Source organism: Ceratocystis lukuohia (assembly GCF_044167205.1).
Source record: "Ceratocystis lukuohia strain C4212 chromosome Unknown Supercontig7_pilon, whole genome shotgun sequence".
NCBI classification, from domain to species: Eukaryota; Fungi; Ascomycota; class Sordariomycetes; order Microascales; family Ceratocystidaceae; genus Ceratocystis; species Ceratocystis lukuohia.
This window is the reverse complement of record NW_027263526.1, coordinates 483,015-502,366: the sequence shown is the minus strand read 5'-3', so window position 1 is coordinate 502,366 and position 19,352 is coordinate 483,015. Positions and strand designations below refer to the sequence as shown.

Here is a 19,352-nt window from a genome sequence, read left to right as displayed (position 1 = left end):
CAAGGCCGAAGGCGATGGAGGGGCAGTAGCTAGTGGGGTAGGCGAATGACTGTGGTGTTGGACAGTGGCTAAAGCTGAAGTCGAGACAGAAACAGCAGAAGTATACAGACGAAGGCAACGGCTAGGCTTGAAGCAGGCGCTAGGCAGAGGCAGAGACAAAATAGACAAGCGTGAAGGCAATGGTGCGGCTGCTAGTCTAGAAGCCCCGCCAAACATTTGGGATCTGGATGCGTCACAAAAGAAAAAAAAAATAAGGGAAAATGGCAATAGGGCCAAAAAAAGAAAGTGCATGCAGTGCCCATGCTGCCTTAGCAGATTTGTATGACAGGTCCCATAGAACAGCGATAGTGCATTGGCGTCATCGATTTCTAGGGTTAGGAGTCGCATCGGTAGATATTCGGCAATACCTATCAAAGACCATCTCGTTTTCCTTGCATAGTGTGATATATTGTATGGTACAAACTAGCTGGCGCAAGGCCGCTCTCTAGAATCTACTCTCCCTAGAAACTGTATTCCTCAGCGTATAAATGAATGCCCTGCGCTCCTGTGCCCTTGTGTACTGCTCTTTCATCTGACAAACTAGCTACCGAGTTCCGGACCCGTGATGTCAATGCCCGTCCGCCGCACACTACTACGCTTGTTTCGCCATGGGCCGCCTCAACTGGTGTTCTAATTAGCGCTGCAATGTCTAGCCGGGAGTCGTACTCCTTGACGACATCGGCCTCGGGCGCCATGACAATCGGGTTGGTGGCCTGACAGCAGTTGGCTCCACTCTCAATGTCATCAACAATGAGCCCTGTTCGCCGCCGCTGCACAGGGGAGGCGATAGGTGTCAGCTGTGGGCTTTTCTGCTTTTCGCTGCCATCGCTATGCGACTCTAATGCCAGCTCCGCCTCCAGTGTCTTTTCATGGGCTGTGGTACTCCCAGAGTCCGGGCGTTTGCCGGCAGCACTGCCCGTCTTGGCCACATGAACGTTCAGCTCAAAGTCGACAAGGTCACGGCTCTGGCTGAGAGCCTGACGCAATCGGTGCACGTACCAGTCGACTTCTTCGCCTTTACGAGCCGTAAGAACAAAGTCGACTCGTCTTGTGCATGATGGCTCCTTGCGGCGCTTTGACTCGACCACGGCCTCAAGAATCGGAAGCGTAAACGACGCGCCAGTCGAGGCAGACACAAGCACTAGATTCTCGTAAATATCCCAGCGTGGAGGGGCCCCGTACGGCCCCGCAACATAGGCAACAAAACTAGCGTGACCGTTGGGGTCCTGTTCCTGGGCCTTGACGGCTGCTGCATGAAGTCGCTTGGAGAAGCCGCTATGCTTGCGGATTACAAGCTGCACACTGTTGCACGTGCATACGCCAGGCACGCGATGGGCCACAGCCACGGTGTACGGATGGGCCTCAAAGGGGCCCAGTGACGGGATCCAGAGATAGACGTACTGGCCTGGAGTCCACGAAAAATGCACGCTCTTGAGCGTGACGATAGTGGTCGAGTCGCCGACGGCAACTGCAGACGCATCATGGCCAAAGCGTCGCTTGCCGTTGCAGCCCGTGCGTTTGACAGCAGTGAAGCGGGTGTTGCGGACGGTGTAGACAACGGCTCGGGCAAAGCGGTCAAATGCCCACACGCCAATCGACCACCACAGGTTGTAACGTGCATTGGGCGGAATGTGCTTGTAAATACACCACAGCATAGCAACGCTACTCATGACATGTTGGGCGACAAATATCTCGTAAGCCAGATTTCGCAGTGGTGCTACGGTGGTGATGACGTTCCAGACCATTAGACCCCAGGCGCCGAAGCCGTACTTAACCATAGGCATTGTCTCCATCTGGATCTTGACAAAGTTTGCACGGTCCCACTCGGCATAAAAGAAGAAACCATGGAGCGTGGCGGTAATGAGCATGGTGCGCGCCACCCAGCGATGGAACCAGTTGATGCGCTCGTGGCCCACTCCCAGCAGTAGGCCTAGTGGGTTGGTCTTGTTGGCCAGAAGGTACACAAGAGGCAGTTGTGTGGTAGTCACCCAGGCGTTGCGGTAGCCAATGCGCTCCCAGTAGTACACGTCATCCTTGACGGCATCCTCGGTGGCCATGAGGAAGACGACTAGCCAGTATGTGAAGAGCACAATGCATCGGCCCAGTGACGGCGGCGAGAGCCACGAGAAGAGGCGCGATTTAATGTAGAAGGTGGGGTGTCGCGTTTCGCGCAAGACAGCAGTGAATGTAGCCCAGTAGGCAAAGAACGGACCAGCCGGTCGACTAGCGGTTGGAGGCGACGATTCGGGAGAGCATCGCTTAAGGCTGGAATAGAATACAAGAGTAAAGTGGCACAGATTAGCATGTAGTAAGAGTGGGAGGAGGGGCAGGGAGGGCGGCTAGAAGAGGGGCTAGACCTACCGGCTGCGAGCATCCAATTCCTTGAATGCACGGGAAACTAAGGTAGCGCCAACAAAGGCCGCGATGATGTACCAGAAGATTCGCGCAATCTTCATGTTGTCATCGCGGAACATGGACATGCCCATATCCATGATGGGCAATGTGGCAGCTGATAGCGGTGGGGAAGACCGAAGGGGAGGAGGACGGCCGGGCGGGCCTTTGGGGAGGAGTTGGAGCCAAAGGCAAAGGGCGCGCAGTGGGAAGCGGCGAGATAAGTAAAACGGACAAGTTAAAAAGGGGAGAGCGCAGGGACAGGAAAAGTAGAGTCGGACTTGGCTATGCCAAGAACACCAAAAAAAAAGATATATTTAATTAAATTGTCATAGAAGCAATAGGAAAAAGAAGGAAAGTATCACAAGGTCTCGAGATGAAATCAACAGCATGCAAGCAATTACGGCCTCCTTCTTGTCTATGCCTCCTGCCAAATCCAATGCAGCGTTTCCTCGCCATAGCTTCAGCGTGAAGCTTTGTTCATGCTGCTGTCGTTTTCGTCACCAGCGTCACCAATGTACGCGGAAGGTGGGACTTCTTCTTTCTGATTTAAGCTTCTTTTTTTTTTGCCCTTGCCAAAACTTGCTCAAACTTTCGCACAGCAAAAATGGGGCTCTGGCCAATGAAAACCAGATCAACTGCTATCCGGCCAATCACAGCACTCGCAAACTGATTGCGCTCAGACCCAGGGCAAAAGGAAGGAGCAAGCAACCCCCTTCCCTCTTGGCAAAGTTATGTTGGATAAAAGACAACTCATGCTGCTTAGAGGCCAACTCTATATCCCTACATGATCAACCTATGGCAAATTAGTACGAATTTAGCATAGTGCCGTTAGACGCCAAAATTGGCCTTTTAACCAGCTGATGAAACATGGTCATTATATGGGTGTAGACATGGATACAGATCCCATCATCTCCCTTCGCTGTGCTGTTCCTTGGCTCGATCCTTACCTTGCCTTACCTTGCCTTGCCTTGCCTTGTCTTTTCTGCCTTTTCTGTCTTCCTTGTCCTTCCCTCCCTCCTCTGTCTCAGCCCAAAATAGCTCCAGTGCTTTTATACACGGAGGTGACGGCTTCGCCTGTTCAACCGCCAAGATGCCAAGATCGCGACCCGCCTCAAAATGCGCCGTTGGAGGGTTTTTTAGAGTTTTGAGGCCTTGGGCCCCAGATTCCCCTTGCTGTCTATGAGCTGTCTAGCTGTATAAAACAGCTAGGACATCGCTACTCTTCGATGTAGTTGAATATCCTTTTCTTCCTCACCCGCTCCCACCATCATTCACCCAAACTTCTCCTTCCGCTTTCTCCTTCCGCTTTCTATTCTTGCCCACATTTACATCCGCAACCATGAAGTCCTTTTTCGCTCTCTTTGCTCTCTCCTCCCTGGCTCTGGCCCACTTTGACCTTGAGTACCCTGATTCTGTCGACGGCAACGACAACGCGATGGACCAAGCCCCATGCGGCGGCGCCACCATCTCGTTCACCGATGATGCTGACGACGTCACTGACTTCTTTGTTGGCGGCGATGCCATCGCTCTGACCCCCACCCACCCCCGCCAGAACTGGCTGTTCCGTGCCACGCTTGACAAGACTGCCTCTGGCAACTGGACCCAGATCTACCCCATCTTCGAGCAGAGCGAACTCGGCACTATCTGCATGCCCAGAGTCACTGTGCCTGACGAGTGGGCGGGCCAGCAGGGTGTCATTAGCGTCGCTGCCAGTGCGTCTGACGGTCTGTTGTTCTCGGTATGTATTAAGTCGCGACCTCTACATTATTAACCCCAAGTCACCTTGCTAACCCTAAATACAGTGCGCTCTCGTCCGCTTCGTCTCAGGCACTTCCACGCGCACCCCTGAGGACTGCCGCAACACGACTACCTCCCTGTCGTTCAGCAATGACAGCACACTGTCTGCTCTAGTGGACAACAATGCTTCGTCGTCCAACTCTTCGTCTGGTGCTTCCTCTACCGGCAGCTCTTCCTCCTCAAGCAACTCTAACTCGGGGTCCACCTCGACATCATCACCCAGCAGCGATGGTGTCTCTCTCCTTGGCCAATCATTTGGCATGATGATCTCGGCCTCGGTTGGCGCTCTGCTGGTGGCTGTGACCCTGGTGTAAGCAATTGGGGCGGTTGGTGCAATCTACGCGGCGCTTCGCGTAGTACCAGTGTAATAATGCTGGTGTGATACTGGTGGGATGGTCCTTTTGTGTTGTGCATTGTGGAGCCGTCCTGTGTGTAAACGAACTTGTACATGATGTATATACCCTCATCTTACTACATACAACTACAGTACCATGTTTCCTTTTATGGTTCCATAATTCCATCTTTTTAATTCCTGCTTTGTCGTGCGCCCTTCGTATCTTGCTTCCCTCGTGTATGCCTGTGTCACTTGTTTGCCTTCACACTAGCCTGTCTCTGGCAAATCGCATGTTCTCCATCGCCTTCGAATAAAACGCTGTCTCAGCTTCGCTTGTGTCGCCAACGCTGGCGCCCATAAACATCCTAGCCAAGGACCTAAGCCCAGTAGATCTGCCATTGAGTGCCGCCGCCACTGTTTCCTGCGGGGTCATATCCAACCCTTCCCTGGACCCGGATTTGCCTAGCTCAGCCAGGTCGTCATGGGCTATGCTGTAATCCGACTCAGAGATCGCCTGCTCAAGCAACTGTCTTGCGCGAGCAACATCCCCATCCTCAATATGCACACGGGCTAGAAGAACCAGCGCCATGGGCCGCCACTCGAACGCACCCCCAGTCTTGAGAGCGCGGGCTAAAAGCCGCTTCGCTTCTTCGCCGTTTGACATTGAGCCGAGCTTGTACTTGGCCTCGATGGTTAGTGCGTCGGGGTCATCCGTACGCAGGAGCCGCGCAAAGGCCGCGTGGGATTCGCTAAATATGTTCATGGTTGACGGATGGCTGCCAGATAGAATGGTCAGGTGGGCAAAACTAAGCAAGGCAGGCACGTAGCTCATGTGCACCCCAGCGGCATACAGGAGCAGGAGGGTGGTGGTGGCGACAGCAGGGGAGGCATCCTCTGGCGGGGTGGCAGTATGGTATGTGATGGCGCTCTCATAAATGAGCTTAGGCGTGAGGTTGTTTTCTATGGGAGAAAGGGCATACAGGTTAGCATTACCAGAAGTCAAAGGGGACCCTAAGTTACAAGCGTAATAGGCGGCGAGATGCGGTAGGAGCAAACACACTTGAAGCCCAGCCGCGGATCCAGTTCCAATCGTCAGTGGATGTTTTGAACGCTGCAATGATGCTTATTACACAATCCCGGTAGACCTTTGCCCTGTTTTCTGACAGCCCTGTTGTCTCTGCTGCGCGCACGAAGCTATTCAAATCCGGTATTTGCCGGTCGGCAGTCACAACGGCTCTGACCTGTGCAATCACCTGCACTAGAGACGAAGGCCGGTCGCCGGTAGCCCGCTTGGGTCTTCCCGAAGACGGTGCTTGTCTAGAGCCAGAAGAGACGTGCCTGAACGGTTTGGGGGACGAAGCATTGAGACCCGAGGCAGCCACGAACGCCCGGGTCTGGAATCCGATAAGCCTTGTTACTAGAGGCTTAGCGTGAAGACACGACCCGGGGCGTGATGCGCGCAACACAGCACGCATTGTAGCACTGGGAAAGGAAGCGTGCAAGCAGGATAAGGAGTGTTTCTACAGATACATGTTAACCTTGATGCCATGCAACTTTTCACGGTGGGTTATCTCAACTCACAAGCCCGTTGAGCACACAAGGCGTTCCTCGTCATGTGCGGCTTGAAGGCTCTTGTCTGATATTGCAAGTCACAAGCTTGATGTTTCCAGAGCTGAGAGGTTCCAGGTTGAATGGATCTTGATCCCTGTTGGTGTCACGTGATTGCTGTCGCTGCCTTATCGACCCAATTAAAATGCGCGATATGTGCCCCGCTTATATTTTTTTCTAGACTTTGCGACGGCATTTTCCTTCAAAAGACATCGTGAAGAGACCAGACAGACTAGCAACACAATAAGTTAGATAGGTTAGACACGACTTGATTGCATTATATTCTCCATATCTTCATTTACCATCCCGCCAACCTGCCAGCCCTAGAAGGTCTTTGTCTCTGTTCCCCACCCGCATAATCGCTAGCTAGGCCACCATGGTCTCCTCCAAGTTCTCAAGACGCAAGGCCCTCGACAGCAGCGCAAAGCAAAAGTCGCCCATTGTGTCTCGTGCGCCAGCCGTCAAAAAGTTCGACAGCGACGATGAAGATATGGCCGATCAGATTGAAGAACAGACATCTAGAATAGAAGCCGTGGCAGCCTCCCCCACAGACGACAGCGAAGCAGACTCCGACGATGACGCCCCCAAGGCTATCTCCACATCGGCCGCAGCAAATATCGCAAAGCAATCAGCCAAAGCAGCGCAAAAGGCAATCCAAGAGTAAGTTTCGCCGCCCCGAGCCCGCCCTTTAACTAGTTGCCCACTAACAGTCACTATGTCTGTCTGTCCTGCAGAGCTGCCGCAGCCGAGAAGAAGAAGCGACAAGAGCGCGACCTCAAGTTCAAGGAGCAGGCGGCCGCGCGTAAGGCTAGGGAAGAAAAGCTCGAGGCCGAGATTGCGGCAGCCAAGGCACTGCTCGCCAAGCCTGGCACTGCCACCGGTGAAGAAGACGACGAGTCCCGGACGGCAAGACGCAAGAAGACAGCCGCGCTGCCGGACGTCCTGCCCCTAGAATTCCTCGACTCTGACGACTCTGACAACTCTGATGATGATGCCTCTCACGACAAAGGCGCTGATACGTCCGTGGCGGCCACATCCCGGACTGCCAAAAAGATAACGAAACGCACGGGTGCAGATAGAGTAGTGGGCGGCACGACATACAGAGTAGTTAAAAAGACAAAGTTAGACGTTGTGCCGGCGGCCAAAAAGCACACGGTACATATCAAGAGCCAACTCCTGAGGCGGAAGCGGACAGGTGTGCCAGTGAAGAAGGGGTTTTTGCGGCGATAGGCGAATCAGGGCGAGGCCAGCGGTCGGGGACTTGTGCATATATCTACAGCGATAAGCGTGCCTGCAGTAGCAGGCCAATACCATACATACTTGTTTTGCTTTGTGGCCTATCATGGGAGGGTCAGAGGAAAACAAAGCACAAGACACAACTATTTTAAACTAGCAGTGAAAACGGCTGTGATTCTGTAAGAACGGGGACTAGCGCTGAAGAAGCAGAGGCTTGGTCTGAAAATCAATGGTCAGAGCAGGAAGGAATATCAGCATCACACTTTAGCTGAACACAAAAGCAGGAAAGCAGAAAGGGAAGAAGAAAAACAATATAAACCAGCTAGTCCTCAGGTTGTCAGCTCCCAACATAAGCCGGGTCTTGCCGTTGTCTCATCTGTGAACCTTGTCAAGTTCTTGAAGCACTCAATCTCACGCGACCTGCCAGTGGCCCTTTCTTCTTATCCGCCTACAGCTTCTTGGGTAACTCTAGATGTCCATGTAGCCAGTGATAAACCCGAAGCTTAGAAAACCTCACCACCACAGCGTAGCCAGTCTCCAAGTCGCGCCACATTCTGCACAAGCTCAAGTCTCTCTGCATCACGTCCCGTTCGTAAACGGTATATGTGGGGGGTAGTGCCTCCAACTCTAAGAGACACCGCGTGTCTTATTGATCGGATCAGGTAGGCCGACGTCCCGGCTACGACGCCTAGATTTGGGTCTTGAGTGGTAGAAGGGCTCCGGTTTATTTCAGAGAGATCTGCTTAACTGAGGTAGATCTGCGGGGATGGGGATGCTCTAGTCTAAACCTTGATGCTGAAAAGGGTGTCTGTTGGAATCAGGAGAGTCTTTGCCCTATGATGACAAATAAACTATTGAGGGATCCAGAAGCCCCCCACCGCCATGAAAAGCTTATCCAGAAGCTGGCTGTATAGCTGGCATGGTTAGAAACATCACTGTCGCCGGTGTTTTCTCTTTGGTGAGAGGTGCATTGGAACCCATGGGATTCAAAGCTCTCCTATGTGTAGTAACTAGTTCATTGTTGTTATGAGATAATCTCCATTAGTCTTGGTAATGCCACTGCTGCCACTGCTGCCACTACCACCACTGCATCACCTGTTAGCTACTAAAAGAGTCACCCTGTGTCCCAAACGAACTAGGCCTTGGTGTACCATTACCGTCATCATTAGACTAGTTTCGTCTCAACCTAGGAGATCAGCAGTACAGTTGGGAATGAACAACGAATGACGTCCACCATGAAAGTGATATTGTTATTTTTGATTGCTTATTTTTGTAGACCAGCATTACAAATCGAGGCATATTGCCCCTTGCAAATTTATACTGTATGGTGGCTCAACCCATGACAGTCTCGAGCGTTAGTGGAATAAAGCAAGTAACGTCCGAGGAAAAGACCCCAACAATCCCGAGTTTTGCGAGGACGAGAGCATCAACATAAAGCAATAATAATAGGCGCGATGATTATGAGCCCGATTTTCTGCTTAGCTACATGAATGGGCACTCAAGTAGAAAGACTACGTTTGCAGCCACCCACCGCAAACTAGATGATCTTGTGTTGTGATTTTCTTTAGTTTCAACATGGGACTTTGTCGGAACAATGTACTGAATTCAGTTAAATCACTTGGGAAGTCACTCGTGATCCTGTACAACCGCACGTGGAACCGTGCTGATATACAGATTGATCGATATGGTGAAGCTTGTTTCTCTATTGTTAAGTTCTTCCATCATGCACACTTAAGCTGGAGTATTCAGGTTCGAGTTTACCCAGGGTTAATCCGACAAATGGCAGATTCCCCACAATACCCGTCCTCCATGTAGTTCATCCAACATTTCATCCAACAGACTTCATATTCATGTATCATGAAGCAATTGATCTATTAAATCTCATATCAGTTTTCTTCTCGAGTACCGTAACTGCTAAGTGATATGGCCTTTTGCTATAACCAGCCCAGCAGTGTCCCAAAGAACCACCTCTTCTTTGGTTATGCCGTCACTGAATCTCTGCCACTTGCTCGCGATTCGGCCGCGATCTACGGTCTAAACCCTGATTGTCAGCTGATTCTTTCTTGGCACACCTATGCTGCTGGGAAGTTATCTTGGCTCTACACCATTTTCTAGACAGCGCGTTACCTTTCGGAAGCACATTAAAAGGGGCTACGACTTGAACTCTTCGCGGAGATGGGGAAGGATAATACATGACTTCTTCCCGGCCCTAGTTCATCATCGACTTACACTTGCAAAAAGCTGCAGATATGACCTATTTTGAACCTTGGTTCGACATATCCATTTGATGGTCCCATCTTTTCTTCCTGTTCTGTGCGGCAAGCCTAGCTCTTATCAACTCCAATAGTAAGAGCCTCGATACCTAGAACCTGCCCCGGTATGCGCCCCCTAGGCCAAGTGCGCCGTTAGGTAGGGGAAAAGTTGAGGCCACGCACCATGAGATTGCAGTAAGACCCTGGGAATGGTTATGACATCGTCAAGCCCTGTCTTTCTTTACCTAAATCTGTAACCAAACCATAAAATAGAATCCCTAGGAGAGGTAGACGACAATCTATAACTATTATGTGAATTATCAAGCACCAGGGCAGAGACTAGTATGCATGCTAAGTTATTATGCCATGTACGAGACTTGAGAAGGAGGTTAATATGTAGCTCGGTCAACAATCCCATGATTGAATGTACAATAAATCTCAGTGTTTTACTTGATATGGGGAATCTAGACCGCCAACACCAACACTGGCTGGTGAAGCTCAAAAAACAACGCAGTTAACTAGATAAAACGATGTAATGTAAACATCAATGCCATTCAAGTCAGTGCCCCTTTCTTAGCTGGCAGGTCAATCCCGCACAGCAACAAGTCGAAGAAGCAAGACAAGCAGTATTACCCCTATTATAGAAAGGTCAAGTCAGGCCGCATATGGCGCCTTAGTTGACGGCAGGCCATAGAAGCATTGGCCAAAAGGGACCTGGGCTATCTCTTGGAGGCCGATCTACTTTTCTCTGGCTTCCCGTTCCTTTCGAGCCAGAATCTTTTGGGGCATTCTCCATGGAGGCGACTGTTTCGTCCCTCATCATAATCCCACTCCTATTCCTTACCGTTCATCTTTCTTGCCCTAATATTCACAAGGCCGCTTTGGTAGATGCTGATGAAGCATTCAGAAGCCTGCCCACGATTAACTGCTTTACTGAGCAAGTTTGCAGTGGTAGGCCATTTATCTTCTTCCAATACATTCTGAACAAGTCGAAGCTTACTACAGCTGGGATACATGGTTCCGGCTTTCAATGTGTCCAACTTAAGCGATAGCATTCATCAGGCATATAGGGCCTTGTTCCAAGGCCCATGTGCTTGATCTAGACATGGTAGTGATGCTGTGCAGGTAATGGAGGTCTGGGTTATCAGGATTGTTGCCCCTTTTTCAGCGTGACCAAACGTTAGGGTTAGTATCAGATGTAAAAGGCCGGCCTTTTCCAAGGCTATTTGTTCGGTCTAGACACTGTAGTGAGGAATATATTAATCAGTTGACATCTGCAATTCAACCAAAAATCAGATAGAAAAGACAGAATCCAGAAATCACAGATCCCTCTTCTTTTCACTCAACGACATTCACTACGTCCTTGCAATATGTACTGTTATATTGGCCCAACGTAGTCCATAAGCAAGCAGACCACATAAGTGAGCGGGCCACTTTCACCACACCTGCAACCAGAAAGGCCCTATTACACCACTACAATGAAAGGAATAGATTCAAACTATTCAGAGCTAAATCCCATCACCGTCATCGAATCATTCTCGCAAGTCCGTGCGTTGTGTCCGGTTTTGCTTCAAATACTATAGTGCCGAATCGGCATAATTGGCCTCCCGAAGCATCTTGTTCTCAGACCTGAGAAGGGCTACCTCATGCATTATGGCCTTCGTCCGTTTGGTAATTTGGTCTGCAGCGCTGTAAATGGGCGCTAAAGGGCTGCTATGATGACGGGAAATCCGTCTTTTGATCAAAGTAGACTGTGAGCTGGCTTCCATTGGGCTACGTAGTGTTTGGGAGGCCCAAGGGTCGTAGTTGGGTTGAGGAGGGATAGATGGCGTTGGAGTCTGCAACTTCATATCTGGCTTTAACAAGACTGCCTCTGGATAAAAAGGAACTAATCCTGCTCCTCTGAATGCAGCCTCAGAAATTTCTTCTGTAAATGCAGTATGGAAGGCAGACTTGAAGACAACAAAAAACTCCAGCTTCATTACATGATTAATGTGTGACTTGATAAGCACCTCAATCTCTCGCCCATACGCTCGCGTTGATGGACCAAAGCATGCAACATCCAAACGCTGAAGCAAGTGTGATAATTGTGGTAGCATGGAGATAGTGATTACATTCTTCTCTTGCAGAATGTGTTAAACTGGGCTGACCGATGACTGTCATGGCCATCAATCACAAACATGCGATATACACTGATTGCATGACGGGCAGTATGTATATCGAAATGATGAATCTAGTCTAGGAATATCTCATTGTCAGTTCATCCATTCTCACTCGGTGTACCAGTTGGCAAGGTGGTAGGTCCCCTTGACCACAACAAATGGCAGAATGCACCAACCGTTAGCATTCACTCCTTGAATCACTGTAGCCCATTCTCGATTGCTAGGCTGGATTGCCTTTGCTCTGCCACGTCTTTCAGCATGTGTAATAACCATGGATGAAGTGAACATGCCCATTGCAAAGCAGGTCTCATCGAAGCTGTACAAATTTGCATCCTGGATGCCGTATCTGGCCGCCATGCTCTGGACAAGTGTGAACTATGCGTTTATTTTGTGATTGTCAGAACCTTCGCAAAAGGGCTCTTTGGTCGTCGTATGCACGATTAAACCGCATATGGAGGTCTGTTTGTCGTTTTACGAAGCTCAAAGCCCAAAGCTTTCCAACGTGTTTTGAATCGCGCTTTGCCAGAAGGACATTCGCCGTATCTTCCACATCAATAATCTGGGACGGAAATTCTCGCAAATCCAAGCCAATGGTGTATTAAAGAAGAGTCTTCTCTTCTAGCCCTGCCAACTTCACTGAGCTGGAGCGGATATCCTTTTGAGCGCATCACCCGTTCATTCTGTAAACGAGAGTGGTCCTTGGATCATTATAAAGATTTGCTGCTGCCCTGGTGCTTATTTCAGGATCTCGTTATAGCTTGAATGACTGGCAATAGCCTTGATTCAATTGAACACGATTCCATTTGTCTTGGTAGAGTAATGTTTTGTAGAATTGCTTGTATTCCTTACTCCCTTTCTCCTTTATCAACGCCTGTATTGTGGTTCAGTACGGGCAGGAACATAGTGGAACAAGTAGATGTAGTTCACCCCGCCGCACACCATCACAGCCTTTTGGTTAGACTCATTTTACATCCCATTGATTAATAAAGATTCTATACGTTTAACAGCATTGTGCCTTGTATCCGTAACATTTGATAGAGAGGGTCAAGCTATTAAAGTTGGTGCCACCTACTGGCATGCTCTATTTCTAAGACCCTTCCTCAGTAACGCCACAAAGAGAAGCTTGATTAGTCGAGCCAAAGGTCTTGCTTGCTACTCCAGTCACAACCGATAACCCCATGAAGGCTAGAGCAAACATTCACGATCAAGGACTCTAGTAATCCCGCGAGGGCTTGCCAAGAGTGGCGTAAGAAACAAACTGGAAATCAAGAGTGTCACGACGGGTGTTACTAGTAGATAAGTCTCGTTGACAAGGCGAGGTAGTTCATGCGGTGTTGATATGGGAGGTGGCAACTGGACTTGGTTGGCATTCTATGTCAGGGTTATCAGGGTTGTTGCTCCTGATTAGGTTCAACCAAACATTAGCGCTAGCATTAGATATAAAGGGTCTGTTCCAGTCTAGGCAAAGTCGTGAGGAACATCTAAATCAGTTGATATCTGCTCTTTAATAAAGAAACAGATAGATGAGAAACAACCACAAATCACAGGTCCCTTCTTCTTGTCATTCATGGGATATTCAGTATGTTGAACCAATTTGTAATATTAGTTCTGACCTTTATGAATTGATGATTAAAACTAAGAACTTGATTTACGAAAATAACCGACAGATAAATAGAATCTAATGAAGGGTGGAATCTGCAATGTTATGGAAAAAGTGGGAGCGGGTCGCTTTGATGCTAAAATGCTAATGATAAGAGATGGGCTTGAATCCTATGACTGTGACGTGATGAGAGGCGGAGACTAGCACAATAGTGTTAGATGAGCATGCCGATTTCTTAGGACGATATGATGGTGGCAGCCAAAGCATGTGTTGCTGATACTCCATAATCCAGCCCCCACTAATACTATAGGTGTGAGACAGAAAGAGAAACAAGGATGGCTCGTCGAAAAATGGTGGCGAAGATGATTGTTTAGTGTTCAAGAACACTGTTTTGTCAACTATGCGATAATGGTCCTCAAGGGTCCGCAGACACGCACCAGAAGTCGCATCCCAGATCTTGACTGTCTTGTCATGTGACCCTGATGCCAGTCGCTGTCCATCATTTGAGAAGACCACTGAATTCACATCACGACTATGGCCCTCGAGAGTCTGCAGACACGCACCAGAAGTCGCATCCCAGATCTTGACTGTCTTGTCCCAAGACCCTGATGCCAGTCGCTGCCCATTACTTGAGAAGACCACTGAATACACAGATTCACTGTGGCCCTCAAGAGTCTGCAGACACGCACCAGAAGTCACATCCCAGATCTTGACCGTCTTGTCTGAAGACCCTGATGCCAGTCGCTGTCCATCATTTGAGAAGACCACTGAATTCACAGCACAACTACGGCCCTCGAGAGTCTGCAGACACGCACCAGAAGTCGCATCCCAGATCTTGACTGTGGAGTCAAAAGACCCTGATGCCAGTCGCTGCCCATTACTTGAGAAGACCACTGAATTCACATCATCACCATGGCCCTCAAGAGTCTGCAGACACGCACCAGAAGTCGCATCCCAGATCTTGACTGTCCTGTCATGTGACCCTGATGCCAGTCGCTGTCCGTCATTTGAGAAGACCACTGAATTCACATCACGACTATGGCCCTTAAGAGTCTGCAGACACGCACCAGAAGTCGCATCCCAGATCTTGACTGTCTTGTCATGTGACCCTGATGCCAGTCGCTGTCCATCATTTGAGAAGACCACTGAATTCACATCACGACTATGGCCCTCAAGAGTCTGCAGACACACACCAGGAGTCGCATCCCATATCTTGACTGTCTTGTCATGTGACCCTGATGCCAGTCGCTGTCCATTATTTGAGAAGGCCACTGAATTCACAGCACTACTATGGCCCTCAAGAGTCCGTAGGCAGACAACCCAATCTTCTTCCACCCGTGGCTTCGGGTCAATCCAGTCTGGTTCTTCATGACTGTATATTTGCCTTGTCAAGCTATTTGTGGGGCTGAATATGAGAGCCGAGACATAAACCTGCAGCGGCGCAATCTCAATAACTCCCCCAAAAGAGAGGAGAAATAGTTGAGCGTCTTTCACAATTCTTTGGAGATCTTGCGATGTTTTCTTTTGCTACACATTGTTAATCACCGTTTCATCGCAGCCCTTCTTGTCATCACAAATTTACTTACCAAAAAAGGCGCCAAGTTTTCCATCGCCCTTCCAGCACTGGAAATGCTCCGTAGAAGGCTAAGCGCTTCTAACCACTGAAGGTACTTTTCGTTAAAGAAGGCCAAGATCCCGTCATTCACATTGGCTCCATCATCTGCTGCAGATTCGCAAAGATGATCAGCCCAGAAGATGCAGAAATACTGAATAGGGGCTAGTGGATTAGGCTCGGGGACTGAAACCTCATTAATCAGGCACCCAGGTTCCTGCAATCCGTAAATGTCACGCTGAAGCTTTTCGTGCAGGATCCCAAGTGATCGTAACAAGACTCTGTGGTGTTGGTGTGGAATTCCAAAAGGTAGGATCTCTTGCAATGCTTTATTCTGGAAATAGTCCTTCGCTGACTGGTGCACAAAAGACACAACATTGTTATGAATTGTCAAGAAAGACCCGCACGAGGCGATGAGTTCTTCCACTTCCATTGTTCGCTCGTCTTCAAGTCCTTCGACAAGGACACGCAGCTCGCCCAAAGTGAGAGGTCGGTACACAATCAACACATAAGCAACAACATCTTTGCAGAGCTGTGCATCATTGGACTCGGAGATGTTGATCATCATTCGCTGGTACAGTGGATCAAGCCCAGGTGGGAGGGACTTCATCGTTTCCAGCATGTGCCGGTTTCTGACTTGTGAGTTGGAAAGCTCGTGGCAAACGAGGGCTACCCAGAGGAAAGTACCATTTGCATTCGTCTTCAAATATTCGAGTATGGCCGCCTTATTCGCGTCATCGCATTTTTTCTTCTGTGTAAGTTGATCCACCTTGAACTCGATAAACGAATCGACTGCCGCAGAGACTGAATCTTGGTTTATTTCAAGGTGTATCTTGATCTTATGCTTCGCATCTTCTAGGGCGTCTTGAATATCTAGCCAATTACGGCTCGACACAATCCATTTGACTGGTAAGGGCTTGTTGATAAATTTGAGCAGCTTTGGTCGATCTCCACTGCACTCATCCAGGCCGTCGACAATAAGAATGACATTCTTGACGCTAGCGTCGTTCACCATTGCAGTTAGTATGTCACAAAGGTCGTACCAAGGAAGTTCATTTTTGAAAAGCTCTCCCTTGTAATCATACTTGTCTCGCACATGTTTGATGAGCTGTGGGTTGAGGCGTGCCAGATGGTAGATTAGGCCTCGCAGTACAGACGTGGCTGTATTGTGCTGATTGCTGGCGGTTTGACAAAAGAAATAAGACAGGGTCGCTGAATTTCCCGTCTCTAACTCATTGATGATGCCACAGAGCAGCATGGTCTTGCCCTTGCCGGGATCTCCTTTGATCCAGAGGATTTGAGATTCACTTCCATTTTGGAACTGTTGGAAGTTGTCGTGGCCGAGAATCCATTCATAGGAGTCTTTCAATAAACCTCCCTTTGTGTCTTCGATCGTTTGCTTGTCTATGCTGGGATCAGTGACGAAGAAGTCAGAAAGGCATTTCTTGTCGTCTTTGTCGATCTCGATGTTGCGTCGGCCTTCTGCTTCATCACTTTCTTCTTGATCATTTCCTGCTACACGAGTGTTAGCTCAATAACTACATAAATTTGTAACAAAGGTCGAGTAATACCATTTGCAGCTAATGCCTTGACACAGTTAGTAACAAGGTTATCATTCTCCTTGAGATAGTTTTCCGTAAGTGCTGCGATCTTGCTCAATGCACTGGAATCAAGCAGAGTAACATCCATGAGACCACTTATAACGTCCAGTCGGTGATAATTGTTTGTGTCCTTGAATTTATTTTTCAGGCGATGGTGAGTAGCCTTTGAGCTTGATACCATCTTTTTCAATGCCGCAGTTATAGAGCGTCGCAAATTGTTGATTTCAACGACATGGCCAAGGCCTGTGCCAATGCTCAGGGTTATCGTCTCGTGGCGTGGAAAAAGCTTCTCAGCCTCCATGATGAGGGTCTCAGACGGATTATTGTTGCCAAAAGCTGCATCGATGAATTCAATGCCATCTCGGCCAAGTTTGAAAGGCTTGAAAAAGGCTACAGCTGCGGATGTCGCCCTTGCAATCTCCCAGACTGTGCATTTGCTAAGGCTTGTAGTAAGTGGAGGATATGTTGTGAAGATAGTCGGCAATGTTTCAGCATTGTTCTTAGTTACGGCCAGCACAGCGCTATGAAATAAGTGTCAGATGTTGGATGTGAGTCCTTCTGGTTGGATCAGGCTAGAACTTACGTCTTAACACAGTTTTCTTCGTAGAAGCACAAGTCGCCATGCGTACAATTACTGGGTGTAGAGGTTGTTCTTTCTCTGCGCTGTTCGACGCATGATGCCTCACAGCAGTTCTCCCAAATCGCTACTTTGATAGCAGCCTCCAGTTTCTTGTCTGAGAAGGCATATTTCCGCCGCTTGAATATGTTGCGCTCCTCACAGAAACCAGTCTCGGAAAGTTTCTTATATGCTTTAATCGATTCGTCAACATTCATTTTTAGCCGTCCAAGCATAATAGCGATGATGCTGCGATAGTCTTGTTAGCAAATTACTCGTAAGATAAAGGTAGAACTTGGACCTGGTAAAAGTCATACCCTCCAGTGCCTGTACCACCAATGAGATCAAACCTGTCACAGGGCTTTGGAACTTCAGGTAAGTCTTCTACCTGCTGGATACATTCCATGATCTTTTCTAGAATCAGTAAGCTCGAGAGCCCACGAACACCACCGCCATCTATACAAATCAGTGACATGAAAGCATGCGAGTTTTATACGAATAAAGGGGCGTACCGATAGAGAGGATTCTTTTTGGCGGCCCAGTAGCTGGTCTCATAGATGAATTCATGACTGTTTGGTTCATACTGCAAGGCTGAAGAAACGAGAGTCTGTAATCAGGACAGAGGATAGATGTAACAAAAAGAGCTGGGTGAAGAAAACGATCTGGGTGTATGGAATGGAATAGCTGTACTATGAATTTCGTGGTAAATAGCTTGATAGCAAAAACGACAAAGGAGGAGAAACAAGAGAAACAGGGGAACGGGAAGCATACCATCAAGTGAGGGGAAGGACAACCACTCGCCCAGTTTATTACATATGCAAAGGTCAGGATGTTGTTGGCGATGATTGGCTCAATGTGCAGCTTTTTGGAGGCCAACTACGTACCATTGTATTTTTGTCAGTAACCTACGTCATGGTTACGGCACGAGGTACATAAACCCCCCCATTTGGTACTCCGACCCCCCCGGGGCCCGGTAGGCACACGGGTCCCTGTGGCTTGAAAAATCACACGGGTACCCGTGGCGATTACGTGAGCTTTTCTCTTTTGGCATCTCTAATATGTGAGAACTTGACTTCCATCACCAGTACTCCTTCGGCTCCATTGTAAGTATTTGGACCACAGGGACAGCACTAACTAGAAACCACCAGCGCTTCATCTTTCTCCTGTGTTTGTGTTTGATTTTCATCTATTTCAATCTCACTCTCTGACAACTTCCATCTGAACATTATCTACCTGTTTGATCCCATCACAGCAAACATACAGTATGGAGAAGGCTGGAGCATTTCCATTCACACTGGCGTTTGAAACGAGATGACACACCCCAATTACTACTGGAGCCTCGTCAACGTTTTGAGCCACTTACTGCCAGATCAACCATACCACAATCTAGCACGAGATGAGAGCCTAGTGGATTCGAGGCAGTGGAGGCAATGGCACGGCAGAAAGCACCACTGAAGTGTAGTAGATGCCACGCCCTTGGTCATATTATGACTTCGAAAGCATGTCCTCAGAGATTTCAGGAGCTTATAGCGTCAGTCACAGCTACTGAACAATCCCAAGCCCCCCTTGAATCACAGGTAGTAGAACTGGTTTCGCAGACAATGGCGGCTACACCAGAGCAGCTTACCATTGGACAGGTTAGAGGAAGCACATATCAAGGCTCAAGCAGCACAGGAGATGGAGGGTAACCCTTTACAGGTGATAAAAGAGGTGTTGGTGAATTATGGGAGAAAATGGAGAAGGATATCGAATAATAGTATCAGATACAGTCCTGTATCGTAGTCAACTTGCAATAGAATTCATCACTATTTAATGATGGAGCTGTTTTTGTAACTTAAGGCGTCCAATTGATCACAGTACTGTACTTCATTATTATGATGTGTGAGCTATGCCAAAAGAGAAAAGCTTACGTAATCGCCACGGGTACCCGTGTGATTTTTCAAGCCACAGGGACCCGTGTGCCTACCAGGCCCCCGGGGAGTCGGAGTACCAAATGGGGGGGTTTATGTACCTCGTGCCCATGGTTACCAGGATTTCTGACGCCCAAACTCTAGGGTTAGTCTCAGACATCAAGGGTCTTCCAAGGCCTATGTGCCTGATC

At 48.8% G+C, this 19,352-nt stretch overlaps 5 protein-coding genes across 5 annotated transcripts; 2 read left to right on the top strand and 3 right to left on the bottom strand.

Annotated features, from left to right (window-relative positions):
* Positions 1 to 500: 500 nt before the first annotated feature.
* Positions 501 to 2,531, bottom strand: HOO65_070081 (Ferric reductase transmembrane component 3; the record flags this gene model as incomplete). The annotated part of the gene is made up of 2 exons (XM_071004945.1): positions 501 to 2,304; positions 2,401 to 2,531. The coding sequence occupies 2 exons, from the start codon at positions 2,529 to 2,531 to the stop codon at positions 501 to 503; spliced, it is 1,935 nt and encodes a 644-aa protein (XP_070856799.1).
* Positions 2,532 to 3,772: 1,241 nt separating this feature from the next.
* HOO65_070080 (putative gpi anchored protein) lies at positions 3,773 to 4,544 on the top strand (the record flags this gene model as incomplete). Its single annotated transcript, XM_071005160.1, has 2 exons — positions 3,773 to 4,171; positions 4,236 to 4,544. The coding sequence occupies 2 exons, from the start codon at positions 3,773 to 3,775 to the stop codon at positions 4,542 to 4,544; spliced, it is 708 nt and encodes a 235-aa protein (XP_070856798.1).
* A 282-nt stretch (positions 4,545 to 4,826) lies between these two features.
* On the bottom strand, positions 4,827 to 6,039 carry HOO65_070079 (Tetratricopeptide-like helical; the record flags this gene model as incomplete). The annotated part of the gene is made up of 2 exons (XM_071005066.1): positions 4,827 to 5,575; positions 5,625 to 6,039. The coding sequence occupies 2 exons, from the start codon at positions 6,037 to 6,039 to the stop codon at positions 4,827 to 4,829; spliced, it is 1,164 nt and encodes a 387-aa protein (XP_070856797.1).
* A 509-nt stretch (positions 6,040 to 6,548) lies between these two features.
* On the top strand, positions 6,549 to 7,915 carry HOO65_070078 (uncharacterized protein; the record flags this gene model as incomplete). Its single annotated transcript, XM_071005040.1, has 3 exons — positions 6,549 to 6,832; positions 6,907 to 7,191; positions 7,693 to 7,915. 3 exons carry the CDS (start codon positions 6,549 to 6,551, stop codon positions 7,913 to 7,915), a joined length of 792 nt encoding a protein of 263 aa, XP_070856796.1.
* Positions 7,916 to 13,566: 5,651 nt separating this feature from the next.
* HOO65_070077 (Vegetative incompatibility protein HET-E-1) lies at positions 13,567 to 17,818 on the bottom strand (the record flags this gene model as incomplete). Its single annotated transcript, XM_071004803.1, has 6 exons — positions 13,567 to 14,949; positions 15,009 to 16,549; positions 16,606 to 17,156; positions 17,219 to 17,500; positions 17,569 to 17,707; positions 17,764 to 17,818. The coding sequence occupies 6 exons, from the start codon at positions 17,816 to 17,818 to the stop codon at positions 13,567 to 13,569; spliced, it is 3,951 nt and encodes a 1,316-aa protein (XP_070856795.1).
* Positions 17,819 to 19,352: the final 1,534 nt, after the last annotated feature.